This window comes from Falco cherrug, chromosome 3, assembly GCF_023634085.1.
Source record: "Falco cherrug isolate bFalChe1 chromosome 3, bFalChe1.pri, whole genome shotgun sequence".
NCBI lineage: Eukaryota > Metazoa > Chordata > Aves > Falconiformes > Falconidae > Falco > Falco cherrug.
Window position 1 is genome coordinate 100,839,175 of NC_073699.1, and position 19,611 is coordinate 100,858,785.

At 41.6% G+C, this 19,611-nt stretch overlaps 1 protein-coding gene across 1 annotated transcript in view; it reads left to right on the plus strand.

The window, feature by feature from the left end:
• CDKAL1 (CDK5 regulatory subunit associated protein 1 like 1) overlaps window positions 1–14,882 on the plus strand; it is a 427,152-nt gene extending 412,270 nt beyond the window's left edge. Inside the window, exon 16 of the mRNA XM_055705480.1 lies at window positions 14,175–14,882. Coding sequence (XP_055561455.1) covers window positions 14,175–14,381 — 207 coding nt within the window. The 3' untranslated portion in view covers window positions 14,382–14,882. The remainder of the gene's footprint in view (window positions 1–14,174) is intronic.
• The last annotated feature ends 4,729 nt before the right edge of the window (window positions 14,883–19,611 follow it).

Genomic DNA, 19,611 nt, shown 5'->3' on the forward strand with positions numbered 1-19,611 from the left:
TTCAGCCCATTTGCTTTCATTTTTTCACTGAAGTCAGAACCACAACCCAGGTTTGGTGTAATAGTAGAGTTATGATCTTGGAAAAACTAGGACGTATTTCTTCCACCCTAGATACTATAGAAACCTGAGGCTTTGAATTATGGTGAGGAAGATGGATGTACTTCAGCGGTGCTTCAGCTTTTAGTCGTTGAGTGCATGAAGTCATTTTTCATTAGGATACACTGGTGTAAAGTTGAAACCAAAGCTGAACTACATGGTGATCTAAGCCAGCAAGGTATGCAAGAAATAATGTGGATTTTTCTCATGTTTTCTTTATTATAGAGAAGGGCTGACAAGTCATTTGTAGAATAAAAACATAAATTTAAAACATTTTCAGTGATAAATATTTCTTAAAAAGAAATGCACATTTTCAGTTGTTCTTGGTGATGACAATCACACAGAAATATTAAGAGCCTGAAGGCAGACCATGTTTGACCTACATAGCTCATCATTCCGTAAGGGAAATAGTTACTTTCCAGCTTTTGGCTCAACATAAGTAAACAAATGCCATAATGAATGTGTTGATGTTGCTGTGCTGTCAATGTCTTCTTCACAGCACTGTTCATTTTGCCTTTTTACCTGGCCTTACCGGTGCAAATGCTGTTTTGTGGGACTTGACCTGTAAAGAAGCCCTCTCCACAGATGTGTGAGCATGTTGTCGTTCTGGTAGCAGAGAAACGGCCAGCCTCTGGCATGGGACAGCCTGCAGCCACCAGAAGAATTCACCTGCCTCACTAGGTGCTACCCACTACCCTCCTCTCCAGCAGTTACCTGGTCAGCATCCTACACGCTGGAGCTTGTGATGTGTGGAGAAGGAGAGCTAGTAGCTACTAATCACGTGGTGGATTTATGTCTGGTTGTGTGATTGGCAAGGCATGCTAGTGCAAGGATCATAGTAAACTCATGTGTCCTCTCAAAAAGGGTTAACCACCCATGTACTACAACATGAGATGGATGTGTGATTGATAAATAGTGAAAGGAAACCTGGCTGGCTGGAGGGCCAGATGTCAAATGCAAAATGAAAAGCAGTAGCCCCACGGAAATTAATATTTTTCTCTTTAGCCTCTGTAACTGTAGGATCCTTGAAACAATATTATATGAGAAAATTATTCACTAAATGTCTTAGCTTTCAAATTGATGGATTCTTCTTCAGCTAGATACACACACACACACATACTGTGACAGAACTGGAACAAATGCTCCATTTTGGATTGGGGTGGCTTGGAAATTTTTGTGAAAATACTTTTGATGGAACAAAGATGGGTAGGCAAGTACATTTTAGCTCTTTTTGTCAAAACATCACATAGCTACAAAAACTACCTATGCATAATAGCGACCAGATGGATTTCTGGTCCTCAAGAAAGGGTCTTGTTATCAGGACTACAGGATTTTAAAAAAATCTTGTCCTTGTTTTGACATGACTTCATATGTGATTGTAAGACTTTTCAGTCAGACTGACTGTGCTTTATCTTATCCGTATGGAAACTATTTTGCAATTCTCACATACAAAATCTCTGATAAGTGCAGATAACATAATTATCATACAAAAAGGATGGCTGTGAATATCCATTTCTGACACAGATACTTTTTCTCTAAATACAAGAACTTTAATTTGGTGAAGTAATGGAAATAGTGCTTAGAATGACAGGAGTTCTTTTCTTCTTTCAGCTACTCAACATGTATCTCTGTCCAAGGAAACATTAGTTCATTATTTTTTCAGCGAGGAGTGCTTAAGATTCTGTGGCATAATCAGATTTTGTCACAGGGGAAAGCCAAATGTGTAGCTGTTAATAGCTGGAAAGGAATTAATTAGAATTATACTTGGGAGAATATCTTCTGTGATAAAAAAAAAAAAACCAACCCACTGTTGTAGTGCTGTTAAGCTTTAGTATGGAGTCATGAAGCATTTTAATATCCAAATCCATCAATTTGTTGAAGACTAGATTAAGCCCCACAGTTGTCACCCTGTGGGCTTGCATTTCTCACCCCTGTAGACACCTTGTATATGTTTGCCACTTTCAGGTCGTCTTCTGGGTTTTTTTCTTTATCTCAAGATTTTCTTAACTTCTTTTCCTGAAAGCAGTGTATTTTAGTATGACCTAATTTTAGGAAAGACTTTATGGGTTTCAGAGAAGTAGAGGTGAGTGACATTCCCGTCAAAGATTGTGCATCTGTCATAAGAACCTCACCCTTTCCTCGCTTAGAAGGAAATGGCCGGCAACTGCTGATACTGTTGGACAGAAACTCATTACATTTTAATTTAGGCCTAACATGGCAAACCTGGAAGTAAAATAAATATCGTTGCAACAGTTTACTATGTAAAATCATTCTTCTATCCTGCATTGCTGTACAACAGTAGCATCCAGTCAGATAGGTCTGTCAGCTGTAAAAATGTTGGGAGAAGTGGGAAGAGTGGACTCTTTGTGCTTATGAGCAAGCTGGTTTGTCAGCTCACTGTTCCCTGTGCTAACCAGTACCACCTCCTTCCCTTTCATATATATATTTTTAGTCCAGCATTCATCTGGGCTTGCGTTTAGTTCTGGAGCGCTGTGACGCAGAGGCAGCCCTTGCACAGAGCTGGGTTTCCCATGCTTTGGGTCCACTGGTTCCTACCATGGTTCCACAGCGAAAGCACAGCCCCCTCTCCACAGCTCCCCGATCTTCTCTCTGGCTGCCTTGTGGACAAAAATGTGTGACAGGTGGTTTGTGTAACTGTTGCGTGTGATTTGGAGTTTTGGGAGTACAGGTTGGTTGGCAGGGTGATGGCCACACATTGGTGAGGCAGGGCTTTGGCCTCTCCCCCAGTGGGCAGCACTCATTTAGATCTATTTTTTATTTTCCTTTTTTTTCTTACCAGCCCTTGACATGAAACTTACTGGGTTTCTCTTCAGTTGTTCAATTGAGTGAGTGAATAGGCTTAAAAGTTACTACAGTGAGCAAAGATAGTGAACTGGAATCGAAGGCACCGCTTGCTTGGGAGTCAATTCCAGTTAATACTTGTATTCAATTAAATTGAATTTTCAATTGAAAAAAATAAAAAAATAAAAAATTAACAAAAAACGACAAAAGCAACAACAAAAAAGCTGGATTAAAATACACCAAGGAAAGCTGGATTAAAGTATAATGGGTTGTGTCCTGCAGACCAGTATCCTTTTCTAAACAGAGTGGTGCAACACTGCAGTGATACTGAAAACCTATAATATGTGATAACAAAAGAAACTAAGAATGATATTTCTCACGTACATGTGTGCACAAATTATTTGGAGTGTAAAGTGAAGTTCCTCTGAACAAAGGAAATTCTGGCCTTTCACTTCCCCTTTTCCATGTAAGTGCCAACTATATTGTGTTTCAGCCTTCCAGTATGTGCTTATGCACTATTTTCACACACAGGCAGATTTGTTTCCTGTGCACAGAGACCGTTCATTTAATAAGCTATTGTTCGATATTTTCCCTCCTCATTGTTCGGTGTGTCATAGCAGTGCTACTTGCTCCATGCTTTTTAAACCTCACTCTCGAGGGAGTTATTAATTTCTTTCTAACCTTTCCTGTGACCCCCATAACTACATCTCTGACTGCTTCAGAAACAGTAATACATTTACCTTTACATTATCCTTCTGAAAAGAAGCTTTTGCCTTCCCATTTCACAGATGAAGATGAGGCAGATGTTCAGAAGTTAGTCTAGTGAACAGATTTTTGATAGCGGTCAGTTTAAAATGCTTGGAACTAGATATTTACAATTTAGTAAAATTTTGTGGCGTCTGTTCAAGCAAATTGAAAAGTCAGCACTGAAGAGAAACTAAATCAGGGCTATGAAGTCTCAAGGAAAAAGAGGTTATTGGTGCTTGTGACTTCATGGTTAGTTCCAGCGGAACTGATTTTCTCCTCATGAGCTAATTCTAGGGCATGATCAGTCCCGACCCGATGGAGCTGTGTGGGAGCTGTGGGAGCTGTGTGGGAGAAGGCTGAGGTCCAGCGCCTTCACTGGGGGCTCTGGGCCGAGGTGCAGGTTGCCAGCGTTGGAGCCTGGTCTCACAGGCTCGCTCTTAGGCACTGCAGTGCTTCACCGGTACAGGAGTTGGTTGTCTGGTCAGACCACCCTCTGAACGATACGGGCGCTCTCCTGAGGGCAGATATTCGTTACAGCCTGCAGATTGGATACTTGCTGTTCTTTGATGTCTTAGACAGAGCGCCAAGGCGCTATCATGATTATCTAGCACGAAGTGCGCAGCAAGCCAAGAGGAGTTTTTCTCATGTAACCTTTATTGTGGAGAAGGGCTGACGAGTCATTTGCAGAGTCTGTGTTAGAGCAGTTAGGCTTCCTAATCACAGAAAGTAACCATCGTTTGATGTTTCCATGCGAGAGGCCTCCATTAACTGCAGATGAACTTGACTGAGTGTGAAATTAAAAAGGGAGCCTCGGATTTCCAGACGTTCCTGTAGGTGCTCAGAAGTATGTTAACTGGCGCTGCGGGAGACCTCCTCAGACAGCCCAGGACGCTTAAAGGAAAGAGGCCATGACAATATGAAAAGAAAACCTTTGTATTATCACTGAACCCGCAAAGCTGGTCAAGATCAGTCACACTTTGTTAACCGGGAAACGGCAGGCTGGCATGAAATGCACCTTTTTGCCAAGGTGCGATTCCAGCTGCGCTCGGTGAGCATCTGCAGTCCCAGGGACCGGAGGCATTTAATACTAGCAGGAAAGGCTGTGAAAATGAATGGCAGAGAAGTTGTCAGGAGACTGCATATTAAGGCATTGCCTAGCTTTAAGAAAATTTATTTACACTTAAACTTGACAGAGATAGAAGGTTTTAGAGGCAATGCTGGCTTCTGGTGACAACCGGAATCTGAGGCAGGAATTGCAGAGACCTGATGGCTGGTTTGCGTTATGGCACTCGAAACGCTTTAATCTTCTTTGTTTGTTCCTCTACCTATAAAATGCAGGAGGCATATAGATCCCACAGCTGCCGACTGGTATGGAATGTGAAACCGTGGAAAGTAGTGTCATTCCTAAATATTTGAAATGCTCGTGTTATGCCATGTTTATTACCCATGAGGTTGGAGTGTAAGAAGGGCTGGATCCTTTGTCTCTGTGATTGTGTTTTAATACAACGTTGAAGTCTCCTTGGAACATTCCATTTGTAAGGCTTCAGTTCTGTAGGAATAAATGAAAACACCATAAATTCAGGATTATGACATATTCTAGGATTAAGGGGAAGGTTTTAGCCAAGAATATGTACGTGTATCAGTTTATTCTACTTTGTTCCATGTGAAAGATATTTAAAAGCTTTTCCTGATTTTGAGAGAGAATGTCCCTGGAGATATTTCTGGGATATTTATCACAGTGTTCTTTGCAAATAACAATGGTTAGAAAGGCTTTTAGTATTTTATGCTTTCTACCATTTGGGAGTATAGAATTCCTCTTAAAGATAGTGGTTTAATATGTGCTCAGAGAGTTCACTTCCAAGTAAAAGCAGTATTACTCATTTCATTGTTGATAGATGAATATCACTCAGTTCTATTGGTGGTTCTTGTGGCATGAATATATATTTTCAGATCTAGCTATTCATTTTACTGGGGTGCTCTTTCTGATGAAAACCTTTTGTGTCTTTGCCTGTAGCTACCATTGACCTCCATATAATTGTCATTGTTATTTCAAGATTTAAAAGGGAGGCAAAAAGGTGATAGTCTCTGAAGGCTTGTGCTATTAAAAAAGTATATCATATTTCATTTAATAATCTCATTTGTAGAACAGTCGTTGAACATTCATATACTGCTAGCTCTTTGGCATTCTTTCATCATCCAACTGGGAAAGTTGTTGTATTGTAAACACAACCTTAAAATACTTATAAAAAAAAAAAAAATCCAACAACCAGAAACACCAAAACCCAACAAAAAATCTCTATGACCCTTTAAAGAAGGAGCAAGCAGGAATCCTACAGCAGGATATCTACTGAGGGAGGCTATGGTATGCACACTGCAAAATGGTATCTAGTGTTATTACAAGTAAATGTACATCCTGTAATTCGCTGTAATGTATTTTCAAAGCCATGAAGCCTGTGCTGGTGATCTCTAGGAAACAGATTTGTCTGTTAGCCAACTAATTACCAGATAAGTGCCCAGAGCAAGCACCTGCCATCTCCTTCATAAAACTGTGCTATGCGCAGGGAGATAAATAGTGACAGATTCCCATCCTGAATTTGTCCATATTGTGCTGCTAAGTTCTTTTTTCATTTCAAGTCATTATTTGGACGACTGTGATTTTTGCATCGTAAACTTTTTCTGCTTAAAAGATCTTTCAGATCTCTTGGGATTGCAAGCGCTGACTGAAATGCCGGCTCGCTCATCACTCGTTTCTGGCATAGTGATTGGCACTCCCCACACCTTATTACAAATCAAACAAAACACACACACACAGAATAAAAAAAAAAAAAAAAAAAGCTCAGAATCCAGACATCACACTGACTGTTTTTCAAAATGTTGCTTCTGACCTTGAATGACAGGTTATTTTGACAACGCATTATTTGTGTAGTGGGAGGATATTGAGTCGCTAAGTCTAATAGCAGCACAAAACACAGCTATGTAAAAAAAAAAAAAAATGTGTCAGCTCCTAACTAGAAGCAATTATAGGTAAATATAAAGAAACAGGCTAAAACTGTGAGTGCAATGGAAAGCAGCACAAAACTGTGGTTTAAACATTTTGGTGGTGTTTCTGGCTTGTGTTTTCTTGGTTGTGTGTTTCTCATCTTTTTGTTTCTTTTGTTGGTTGATCTTTTGGGTTGTTTCCCTCTTCCTTAAAGTGTACATCAAAAAGGAAGTAATTTCATAAGCCCCAGTTACTCAGCCTTCTGTCTGGCTTTTTAACTGCATTATGAATTTTGAGGGCTCATTGAGGGAATAATCCTTAAAGACTGTTGGAGGAGGAAAAAGAAGGAGGTAGGCAAGGTCCTACCCTTAGGTAAGAACATGGAGGAGAGCAGAGAGACACCTGCCAAGAAAAACACCAGTGGAGCCTTACAGTGATGGTGGGAAGTTCAAGTACGGTGACTTACAGAGAAAGAATTAATTTCTTTTATGCTCTTAACAGGAATATTAAAGTTTGATTTCAATGTTGATGGAGGAGGAGGAAGTTCTGGAGGTGGGTCTGTGTGACAAGAACAGAAAGCTGTTATATGGCATGTTGTTCCAAAATTGTGTTCCTGTTGACATCTCTGCTTTGGTTTGTTAGGTGAGGTGGTATGGTCAGCTGGTGCAAGAGAGAAATGGGGAGAAGTAGAAGGAAACCAGGACAGACAGGAGGAGATCGTAGTAGTAATGAAGGTGAGAGGTAGTTGAGGAATGGGAAAGGTGTGCGTTCTACGCTGACCAAAGGAGTCAGACAGATCGTGCAAGTGTTACTGGGAAAGAAAAAAAGGTTTTGCTGGCTTGCTGACCAGGTTGGGGTGGGCCCCAATTAAAGATGATCTCCGTAAGGGATGACAAACCTTGAAGAAACTGTCAGATTTGATGCAGCTGAGGTTAAAGTCAATGAATCTCTGTATCCTCCCATTATTAAATGTGGTTTATGTTTGTATTTGACCGTGGTCCAGCTGCTCAGAGTATTGCTGACCTGCCTTGACCGGGTCATTTATAGTGATTTTGATACAAATTAGGAGCTGGTAACTGGAACGAGTTCAGTGTCGGGTCACATTGATGGTCAGAGGCTGGAGCGCTTGGCCTGTAAGGAAAGGCTGAGGGACCAGGCTTGTTAAGCCTGGAGAAGGGGTGTCTTCAGGAGACCCTCACAGAAGACCCCCACCCTGTGTCTGTGGGGAGGTTATTGAGAAGGCAGAGCCAAGTGCTTCACAGTGGTGCACGTGGGAGGAGGGGCGACAGTGAGCATGAGTCAAAATGAGGGGTTCAAGCTGGATGTGGAGAGAAACATTTATGTCATGAAAACGGTCAACAAAGCAGCACAACAAAGGTCCAGAGGGGCTGTACAGTCTCCATCCTTGGAGGCTGTTTTTCACAGCCCAGCTAATTAAATCCCTGAGCAAACTGGGCCATAGCTGACCCTTCTTTGAGCAGAAGGATGAATCAGGTGCAGGCTGAATCATCCCAGTGTCCTATGACAGATGTAAGACAGTTTTAGTGATTGCAGCTATTTGCAAAATGCTTTGATTTATTTATTTTCATACTATAACTTCAGTTGCAATTATTTGGGTTTAACAGATTAAAAGTCCTAATTATTGCTAAGACTGACCATTTACTGAGAACTTAATAATACATCTGTATTCCTCCTTCAGCTTGGTTCTGTCCCCTCACATATATTAAAGCATACAGTCGTATATCACACACGAGTATATATGCACACAAAACAAGTATGGAATTCCTTTGCAAAACTGCCCGGCTGCTTTATATATTTTTTCAAGGCTTCCCACTTCTTTAAATGGGTAAGTGAACTGCATGTGTATTTGGAATCAGTGAATCCCTAGGAACGGTGCACAGCTGATAACATCTGACACAGGCATGCTTACACACAGCATTTTCTCTTAACAGCGTAGCACCGTGCATTCCTTCATGGTGGCAGGGATGCTCCTTGTGGGAATTATTCTGTTAATTCCATTAGGAAAAAATGTTTTCTCTGCTAGCTATTTTCTACTCTAAGATCAGCATTCCACGTTTGCAGAAGGCTGGTAGAATTGCATAAGTAATAAATCAAAGTAGCTGTCTTAATGCCGACAGAACTACATGCGTCTTCCGGAACTATTCAATAAAATCTAATTTACATATTTTTTGGATGTGTAATCTACACGACCTTCAGTAACTGTTTGGTTTTTTAGATCTGAAAAATGCCTCCAAAGTGTAATAGCCCAGAGTTTCAAGTGGCGCAGCAGGATATGTAATGCATATTTTAACATGTTTTCTTTTAATTTGTCACACAGGCTTGTTGTGCATGATTATCTAAAAGTCTGTATTTTTAAAGCCAGTAGTACAAGTGGGTAACGTGTACTTGGTTGGGCTGAAAAATTCAGAAGTCTAATTTATCTGGAGGTATGCTCAGTGAAGTAGTTTTTCACAGCAGTTAGCTACCACTTCAAGCTCTAACAGTGCCCCTGAGCCATAAAAGAAATTTGCATGTAAGAAATGTTTTGAATCTATTAAAACCTCAGCTCAGAGCTAAAGAGTTGCTCTCATGTCTTTGTTGACTAACATGAAGTGAGATCTTACAAAAAGCCAGGCTGTGATCGACAGATGCCAAAGCTCGGGGTTTGATGTGATTATATATTTCTTTCAAGCGTGGCAGTTTAAGGCTGGGGCTGGAGCTTCAGAAAGACAGCAATCAATGGGTCTGCGCAAGAGTACACAAAATATATTACTCCTGGCAGTCGTCAAGGCAGAATTATTCAAAAAATAATCTGAAATGCATTTGATCATACACTAGGTGGTTTAATAATTTATATTATACCTTATTAGCAAAGTCTTGTGTTTACTTTGTGGCTGCCAAAACAAGATGAAAGGCTGCCTCGATGGAAATACAAGGCGCTTAAAGTGTCTGTCTTTACATTTCAGTTTGATAATTTCCCTTCCTCCGCTCATTTTGATTAGTAGCATATAGGTTTAAATCTTAGAGTACCTTCTTCATTGCAGTCCTTTTTAGTGAGAGCACCGCTCCTTATTAACAAGTCTACCAAAGAGTTTATAGCCTATCAAGACTTAAATTATTATAAACACATATTTCTGGAAACTTCTTTACCTTAGGATTTCCTCCAAGTATTTTTTGGGTAAAAGAAGCTTTGGATTTAGTTCTAAATTCCACTGAACTGAATCATTATGCTGATCTTCCCGAGTCTTGCAGCTACAAAAGTGCAATTTCTGAGCTCAGCTTAGGAAACTGTTGCCCTCTGATTAGTGATTGTGTATAGTAAGTATCGCAGTGATATCAGTGCAGAGTATTACAGAAATGCCTTGAAGGTTTCCTTGAAAAGCTAATGCACTGCAGATATTTTATCTGGAGATACAAATAAGAGCCTTTCAGAATTAATACTTCTATAAAGGGAGAGCGCAGGGAGCGGACCAGTATAACTGCTAGTTCAACAAATGAGATCTTTGCCTCCACCCAGTTTTTTTACAGCAAAGGTGCATAAACGAGCTGTAATAAACTTGATTTTCCGTGGAGGACTTCCCTCCCCTTGAAACATGAAAGATCTTTTCCGCAGGTGTCTTGGATAGCTCTTCAAGGCATGGTATATGGAAAGCTTTAGGGAAAAGAACATGCTTGGGAGGATCTCCGAATAAAGCTGTACAGTATCGCGAGCTCTGAAGCTCATGTGACAGCCCGAAGGAGCTCTTGTAATTTGCCTTGTCTGCCCTAGAAGGCTTAATTTTAGTTTTGGTTTCTGTAACTTCATCCTCCCCCCTCTTTTGCTGTGCGTGCAGTGTACACTACAAATACGCTGTGTGCTTTACCTGGGAACGAGTTCCTCAGACGGAGCCTACAGCAGGATTTTTTGCCCAAATAAAAATATATCTACTGTGTTTTTCACCAGGACAGCTGGAGAGCGGGCGGCGTGCAGTCACGCAGCAGAGCTCTTCCCACGGGGGGGCTGTGTGTCACGTCTGACGGGGCTGCACGCCGGCCCCTCGGGAAGAGGCACCTACCTGCAGGTGTCTCTGAGAGATTACCCTGGATTTAAAAGCTGTTGTAGGAATTGCAGGGGGGATCCAAAGACTGCCATTTCAGTCAAAGGAGCCTTTCAGTCGCAGGGAACCAGGTGTCCCCTTCGCTGTAGGCACACCCTGTGTGACAGCGGTGACAGAGCTTGCACGGGAGCCAGCGGCGTCACCCACAAGGCAGTGTTGCGAGGCAGAATTCTGGGGCAAACTAGAGACCAGTTCTTAGAAAACATGGATGGGATGAACATATTCATTACTTTTCTTGACCTAAACATTTGGCAGGATCCATCTGAAGAGATAGGTGTTATCAAACAGAAATGCAGCAGTGTTTTCAGTAATAAGCTGTAAAGTACCTCTTAAACAAAAGGGTCATTTTAGTTTACATATTGTAATCTTTTGGTCCATATCAAAACAGTTTAAATCATGAGAAAATTTGTAAAGAAAGCAGGTTAGCAAGGTAATAGGAATAGTGCTTCATGTATGCATCTATTGAAAGAAAAACTTCTGGTTTAAATTGTTGGACAGTCTCCTCTATAATCTGAGCTGCTTTGAAAATGTGAAAGTTTTGAGCAGTTTAGAAAAGGTGATTACTGGTAGAAACAAATGTGTCGGAGTTCAAAATACAAGATAGCAGGAAAACAACAGCATGGTGAAATGGTGAGAATTGTACCTCAGACACAGTGAAGTTTCAATATTAGTAAAATACTGCAAGAGAAAGTCTTTAATCTACGGTAAGAAAATAAAAAACGGGTCTAGTCTTATCAGTATGATCATTAGTTTATGGGAAATATGATAAACTAAGGAAGAAAATGGGCCTCACAACTTTACAGGCTGACTTAATTTAGATGAAATACCGCTGGGACAAGCAGCCGTGGGGCCAGCAGCGTTCCCCACCACCAGGATTTTGGAAACCTCGCTAAAATCCCTTTTGCCGTCAGTCCTACCAGCAGTGTGCAGCACTACCCAATGCACGCGCATTGCATGTTGCGTGCCGTGGAGGTTTAAAGAAAACAATACGGTAGTGAAAAAAACATTATCGACCGTTCATGATCAAAGTTATACCAACAAGATGGGACTATTAGATTTTAGGTTGGAAAACAGAAAAACTATGAAACAGGAATGAAGTGCCGGTGAAATCGCTGCTGAAAACTACTGCACAGGAACGTGAATGAATGCCTGACACGCTGATGTGTTTAACTGTTAGTAAAGGGGGGAAAACAAGGTTCCTCAAACCTTTTGCAAGTTGTAACTTGGTTTTGGGGTGTTTTGCTGGCTATCACCAATCTTGCAGAGACAGGTAGGAACTGAGGCTGAGCATGAAAAGGAGCATCGCAGAGAGAGTTACAAAGTCGTTTATGTGGTGCTGGCCCTTTTTAGCTGTTCGCTAAGCGGTAGCGTCTAATCTTGTACGACTAAATATTCAGGATTACTGATTAGCAAGCTGTGTAGAAATATTTAATGAGGAATTGGGAGTCTGATTGTAGTCAGCCAAATTTTAAGTCATGAATCGGTGAAAATTAAATTTCAGAAGAGATCAGTCTTTGGTTGTAATGATATTTTTACAGCTTTATCTGTTCTTTTAAATCTCTTTAGCCTTAGTGTTAACATGCCAACAATGCATGTAAAAATGGGTCATGACCATAAGTTATGCACCTTAGATTGGTAGAGATTTGTGAGACCTGCAAAGAAAAGACTTTATAAATGTCCAGAAAGAATAAACAGCAAATGAGTTTTGATTCATATATGAAATATTCTTGATGCTGTATGTTTTCCAGTTTATTCTGCAAGCAAAGGTTAACCAGCTTTGATCTGGGGGATGAAAGAGCTGTGGCCAGTTACTAAAATTTCAGATGCCTCAGAAGTTGATTGTCATTAATAACAATGTGAAGCAGTTTTTCAGTTTTTGATGAAGCTCACATGCTCTGTGCCGTGTAGGACTGCAGTCCTGGAGCAGCGCTGTTCCTGCGCCTTACCCTGTGGAGAGCTGCACCCCCATTCCCCTGCCTGTGTCCTTGCTCCATTTATCTGGTTGATGGGCTTCTGGGTGCAGTATATCTAAGCAGTCATCCTCATTTCGTAGGTCACTTGTTCAGTAACCCTTCGCCTGTGTGAACTGTGATCTAAATCAACGATACCTGAGATGTTAGGGTAGCATTTATGCCAGGCTGGCATTTGCCCCATGGTGCTTCCTTACCTTACGGGCAGTAATCCTTCTTTTCCTTCTGCAATTACTATAATGGAGCTGATTCCTGGAATGGAAAACAGGAGGCAGTTACAGACACTTTGGATTGTGTTGTCACACTTTCATGGGCCAGGACCTTTCTTTGGAGCTCTGATATTTCTTTGACTTTGCCCAGAAATATGTTTGGTAAAAAAAGGGAGTCAGGCGCCTGGGCTGTATTTTCTTGTGAGTCTGTTTCAGCTGCTTGGCAAGACAAGATTATCCAGGTGGGTCCCTGACTCGTTTTATACAAAATATGTGTTTTGGGGGGTTGGGGGGGGGAGATTAATCAAACCCCTTTTTTAACTGGAAATTTTCCAACCGATTACAAATCCAGCTGAGCTCAGTTGAATTCCTAAGAGGTGATTGAAACTGAGAGAGGGAAAAATAAATGATGAACTGAGTTTTATGATGCAAGAGGTTTACACCTTTGTTTGATTACACCTTTACCATTTACACCTTTTGCAAATGTCATCAGGTTACAGTTTGAATAGGTGTTGTTACTTCTGAGTATCTACAGGGCTGGTGCGCTGAACTGAACAAGGTTGCAAGAGAAAAGAGTTTCTTCATCTTTCCTCATGGATTTTTCTACTGAAATGGTGACTCAGCTCGTGCTGCAGTTAGGGGTCCTTGTGTGCTGGGGGGTCTCGGTGCTGGCTGGCAGGTTGGGAATGGTCAGGGTAGGCACAGCAGGGAACTGGGATTCAATATGCGGAGTGAGAAGGTGAGTGGTCTAGCACAGCTGCCTCCGAAGGGCCGGGGGAAGGAAAAGCTCTGTGGGAGGATTTCCAAGCACCACTGAGCTGGCACACCAGGAGACGGCAACTGACTTTAGAAGAGCCCTGCTGTGCGAAGGATTGCTGTGCTGTGGTCCCCTTTATCACTGGTTAGATGTTTCTTTTGAAGAAGCCAGAAATGGGAGAGCAGTGAGATAGCAGCAAAACAAGCAAATAAATAAATAAACCCATCAAACAACTCTCTGTGATGACACAGAGGTCTGGGGATTTGTTTCTTTTGCGAATGGCTTCATTGATTTGGTAGTTAATTTTATTAGAAAGATTGACTTTGTATGGCATTGGCATTTGTATGGCCTTTTTCTATGAAAACCTGATGATCCGATGGCGATGTGCTGCAGGTTGAATTGTTTGTCTTGAAAAGGGATGTTAATTTGAACATCAGGCGGAGATTTTGTTTGTATTTGGCACATTCAATCCGAAATACTAACAGTTTCAATCCTAATATGTGTGTTTCTTCACAGGAGTTCAGACATGCACCACGGAATGGGACAAACTGGAAAGCACACCCTTCTGCTGAGATCCCAGTGGAAAGCCCGCTCAGCTCCTGGATGGCTTTGCCGCTCCCATGGCAACGAGGAGGAGGTGGACTGAAGATGCTGTCTGTCAGCCTGGCTCTGCTGGCAGTTCTGGTTGTGTTTTACTACGGAGGAATGAAAACAGAACTGTGAACTGAATGAGGCTTTTATGAAAACAATAAAACTGCGGTCAAAAATCTTCAAAGGAAACACTTTTACCAACAACTCTTAAAAAAAAACCAAACAAAACTAATATAAAGTGGGCAATAATTTGTACTCACCCTATGCCTTTCCTGTCATTCCATAGGAAAAAATGTTAACAAGCTCTAAGGAGACCTGTCTTGCCAAAATTCGAGATCCTAGGTTGGTAGAACAGTTCGTTGCATCTTTCCTCTTCTTTTTTTCTAAAACAATGCAACGTTTGCATTGCTTACTCTGTTCATAACTGCTCAAGCAGGTAAAATTGCATGCAGGAAACTCACAAAGTTTGTTAGAAATCTTTCCATTGAGTGATGTTGGTCATCGTTTATGAGCAGCACGTTTAAAGCTTTCTTAAAGATTTTGCTTAATGCAGTGTGATGGTTTGATATGTCTCTTTTTACATTAGAATCAAGCACTGCTGGGCCATTAAAGTTTGTCGTTTGTTGCTGTTTATTTTGCTGTCATATCTGGGAGAATTTTTGGCCTGCCAGCTTGCCTCTCACAACTTCGCAAGGAGTTACTAGGCTTTGTTAATACAACCAGATTTATTTTTTACATACAAATAGTTTTAAAGGTGTTGGGGTTTTTTATCATCAAACAGGAAGATGGAGTTCTGGCGGTAGAGTTCTGTTAAAAGATGGATTTATTGCAGTACAGTATAATACTCCAAGAGTTCCATGTGAATCTCGTGTTAGTGGTGCATCGGATCATGCTGCGTATAAGACAGTGTTGCTCCGTTACTGGGGAGGTTATGCTTTGCACATTGCAAATTTCTAATTGTTCTCTTCAAGGCACTTTTGTCACGAGAGGATCTCCACACATCTTGAGATCGTGATGGTCAGTCAGGGACTGGAGTCGGTGCCCGCTTCTGGCAGCAGCTGGCTGCAGGATGGTGGTTCCTTCATGCCTTGTCACCTTTCTGGGTCTTCATCCAAACTTCCACTTGCAAAGTCTGTTTAAAATCTTAAGAGCAGGAACCGTATTTTCTTTTATTATTTTTTTTCAGTACATTTGTGTTGTGCCCAGCACAGACGGAGCTGAGCTGCCTGCGTGGCTGTTGGGGTTTAACCCCCATAGGCAGCTTACAGCCACTCGCTTGCTCACCCCGCAGCGGGACGGGGGCGAGAATCGGAAGGGGAAAAGTGAGAAAACTGGTGGGCTGAGATAAAAGGCGGTTTAATAAGTAAAGCAAAAGCCACACACGCAAGCACAGCAGAACAAGGAATTCATTCGCCACTCCTCACAGGCCAGCGGGGCTCAGCCATCCCAGGACAGCGGGGCTCCAGCATGCCTGGGGGGGACTTGGGACGGCAAACGCCATCACTCCGTATGTCCCCCCTTCCTTCTTCCTCTTCCCTCCCAGCTTTTATCGGTGAGCATGACACTATATGGTATGGAATACCCCTTTGCCCAGGGAGGGGCTGCTGTCCTGGCTGTGTCCCCTGCCCGCTCCTCGTGCCCCCAGCCCACACTGGCAGGGCAGCGTGAGAAGCAGCTCAGCACAGCTGGGACACCCCCGGGTTACCAGCACTGGTCACAAATCCAAACCATGGCCCCATACCAGGTACAGGGAATAAATTTAACTCTATCCCACCCAAAACCAGTACAGGGGCTCTACGGTGCAGCTGAATAATCCCCCAGGAAAAATGCTTTGCACTTTATAAACTGAGGATTCATAATAGTTACAAACAATTACTGATGAAGCTCCACCGTGATGCTTTCAGTGCAGCCCATAAATTATAACAACAAATGTAACTGTCTTCAGGAAATCAGGTGTGTAATGACTTGAATATTCTGTTTCCTATTGCAACCACTGAAGGTCGTGAGCCAAGGCTCAAAATTCATGAGATTTAAAAACAAAACCCACCAACCTGTTCTCTTTATTTGCTTCTGTTTGGGTTTTTTTTCAGGCTTTTCTTTACAACCAGGAATATGTAACAGTCAGTAATGTACATTTTTAACAAAACTGAAATTCTCGAAAAAAAACCCCACTTGACTCTGGGAGGTGAAATTTTTAGGAAAGCGCCACGTACCACAAGATTCAGGAAAACTATGAGTTGACAAAATCATTATATCTGAGCCAGATTTTTTGCATTTGATGAGAATAAAGTATGCAGCTATGTTCTATGCCTCTAGCACTCTCTCTGTCAGCCACTCTAGCTTATCTAATCGTAGCAATTACAGACTCATTGCATCAGCTGTTACAGAGATTTACAAAGCTTGTGATTTAGATTCTGTGCATCGTTGGCTTTAATGGGACCAGCTTAGTTTCTTCGAAATAATGCAATATACAGAAAGCGGCTTTGTAAATGACATTGCCCACAGATGCAGTATATTCTTAAACTGTGCTTTAATCTGATAAGTCAGAAGTGTTGTTTGTCAAGTATTTTATTACCTTCCTTTAGATTTTGAGAGGGCTTTTTGACACTCTGTGTTGTAGAGCAGTAGAGTGTTATTAGTCTGTCTTTTTTTTTTTTTTTCCTGTTTATTTACAACTAAAGCTTTCAAAGCCAGTGAGCTGAGCAAGTCAGTTCTGCTCGAAGAGCTCATCTGGACCTCCAGGCAAACCTCAAGCTGCGTGCTGCCCTGGGCTGCTGTTGGAGGCTGGGGAACCTCCCTGAGTATAGGGAAGTGTAGGAGTAGGTCAACTTCATGCAACGGGTTGACCTGAACACGTTTGAGCTGTGATTTTTACTCCCATTTAGCACCTTGAATGCTCCTGACCATGCCAAGCAGTGGTTTTAATTTTGACATCGGTGTGATGTTTGAGGCCTGCGTTCACCAGATACCCTCTCGGTACAAGCCATCAGAGTGGATGAGGGATGAGGACTCTCCTGCACTCCCCGTTAATGAGGTCCCTGCAGGAGAAATTCCCCACAGTCAGTTGATCTGAGCTTTACACATGCATGAACGCACTCATCTCTAGAGAATGTGTTTGCTCATAAGCAATCTACATTCAATGCCTTTTCTTTTTTTTTAAGCAAAAAAGAATCATTTCCTTTTGGTACCAAGGAAGCCTCAACTATTTTTCTTAAATGTCTGTGGTAGCTCTGAGTTCTCTTTGGTTGTTTTCAGTGAGGAATCTTTCAAATCACAAGACTTGAATAGCAAAGGTGTCTTAAATCTCTTCTGAACAACATTAAGTGCACTCTTTTAATGTCCTATTTGTGCATGGGTTTGGAGGCTGGAGGACTTTGTCATTGAATCTTTTCATTGCAGTTTTCTGTTAATGGTATAGAAGAAGAATATGAAATAAAAGGAGCGGTTTATGTAAAGCTTGCTCTGTAAATCAGGAGGGAGAAAGAAGGTACCTTTTGAGGAGAGTTCATCCACCTCTGTCACATCACTGCCTGCACATCTCTGAACATCTGACAGCTTCTGTTAATCTAGTTTCACTCCCCAGTTCAACTTCCCATATGGAAAGCCAGAGTGATTTTTGAATAACAGCAAGTAGTATCTGAAGTGGCAGCAACTGGCAACTCTGACATTGAGCTTGGCTGTGGCCATTACCCAGAGTCCTCCCGCTCTTCTTGAGAAGCAATTACAATTTCACAGGTTGGAATTAAAATTCCCTGCGGTATGCAATAGAGTAACTGAAACTGTCAAAGTGATTTCAAGCTGCTAATCTCTTGCTGCTCGAAGAGTGAAAATAGAGCCGCTCTTACCCAGGCGCAGATCTGACAACTTAAAAACTCCAGCCTTCCGCTGTGCTTAAATACATATGGAGGGTGGCTTGATCTGCTCACAGAGGATAGCTGTAAAGATGTTATGTCTATGAACATTTGTGTGTTATTAACAAGTCTATCTTTTTAAACTTTAAGATGTGTGTAACTTCAGGGACTAAGGAGAATGTAGAAGGAGTCTTACACCCGAGCTCTGAGAATTCCAAGGAATGAGTAAGGCATGTGTGAGGCTTATTAAAATATTTATTTATGTACTTTTGAACATGCAGTATTTTTCGCTGAAAAAATTGCTTGTAACTTTCCCAAATTTTAATTTCATATATTTATATCCCACATTTTATTTTGAATGCATTGTGTTTGATTGTATAGATAGAACCAAAGAGCATGTGGAAATCAAAAACAGAGGAAAAAATGGAGAGGCTGTAAAGCTGGGGTGCAAAATGAAAAATATTAGTGCAAAAGCTGCAAAGCAGGTTTGAACTGGGAGACAGCCCGTGGGGTTAGGGACTGGCTGCAAAACACCATTTGACTTGTTCGGTGGCAGGGTTCATCCACTAGGTAGTTAAAATTAGAATGACTGTCAGAAAGTAATTGTGCAAATATCATTAAGTATCTTTTAGCTGCATATTTCATTCACACAGGCGCTTAACATTAATGTGAATATGTTTTTCTTTAAATGAAGATGCTTTGGTGGCTGGTGGGGAGGACATGAAATTCTGAATAGTTCTATTTTAATTTTATTTAAAGAAGCCCAATAAAAAAAAATGTAAAAAATAGTCACGGCCCTGCAGCTGCTGGTATCCTGAAGTCTGTTAATGCCCACTTGGGAAGCTGTGGTTATGGATGTGGATCGTTGATGCTGTAGATCTTTGTGCTGTGTTGTGACAGGTCGGATGTTTGAAAAGTCATGGAAGTGCCAGTGTTCCAGTCACACACTGGTCAAGCTGACGGCAGAAAAGATCTTCAGACCTCCTTGTTTGTCTGTCCCACACCCCTCTCTTGCACCTTTTCACCAGCTGTGCAGAGACTTCTCTCCATTCCCTGTGTCACTTCTCATTCAAATGTCCTTTATCATTGTCAGGAGTTTAAAGGACAGTTAGATAACATGTTTACATTCCGTGTGATCCTCTTAGGAAAGGAAGGTAAGAAAGAGGAAGGTAAGGATATGTGGTCCGTTGATGAAGGTGGTATGATGATGAAAGAGCATGAGAAGCTCTAGTGCAACGCTACAAGGGCTATCTCATCACCTAAAATAGATCAGGAGGTCTGTCTTGTGCGTCCTTGCTTTTCTCTACCTGAAATCATTAGGTGCTCCTTGTATCATCACTGGGAGTAAACGTCATTTCATATGTACTGCTCGACAAATCCAGAGTGACTAAATTACGTGTGCTGGGGCAGATTGAAGTAGGGTAGTAATGTAGGCTAAGATGCGCAGGTGTATGCAGTCCTAAAAAACAAGCAGCCCGTGCATCATACAGCTCTGGTATTCACAGCTGCAG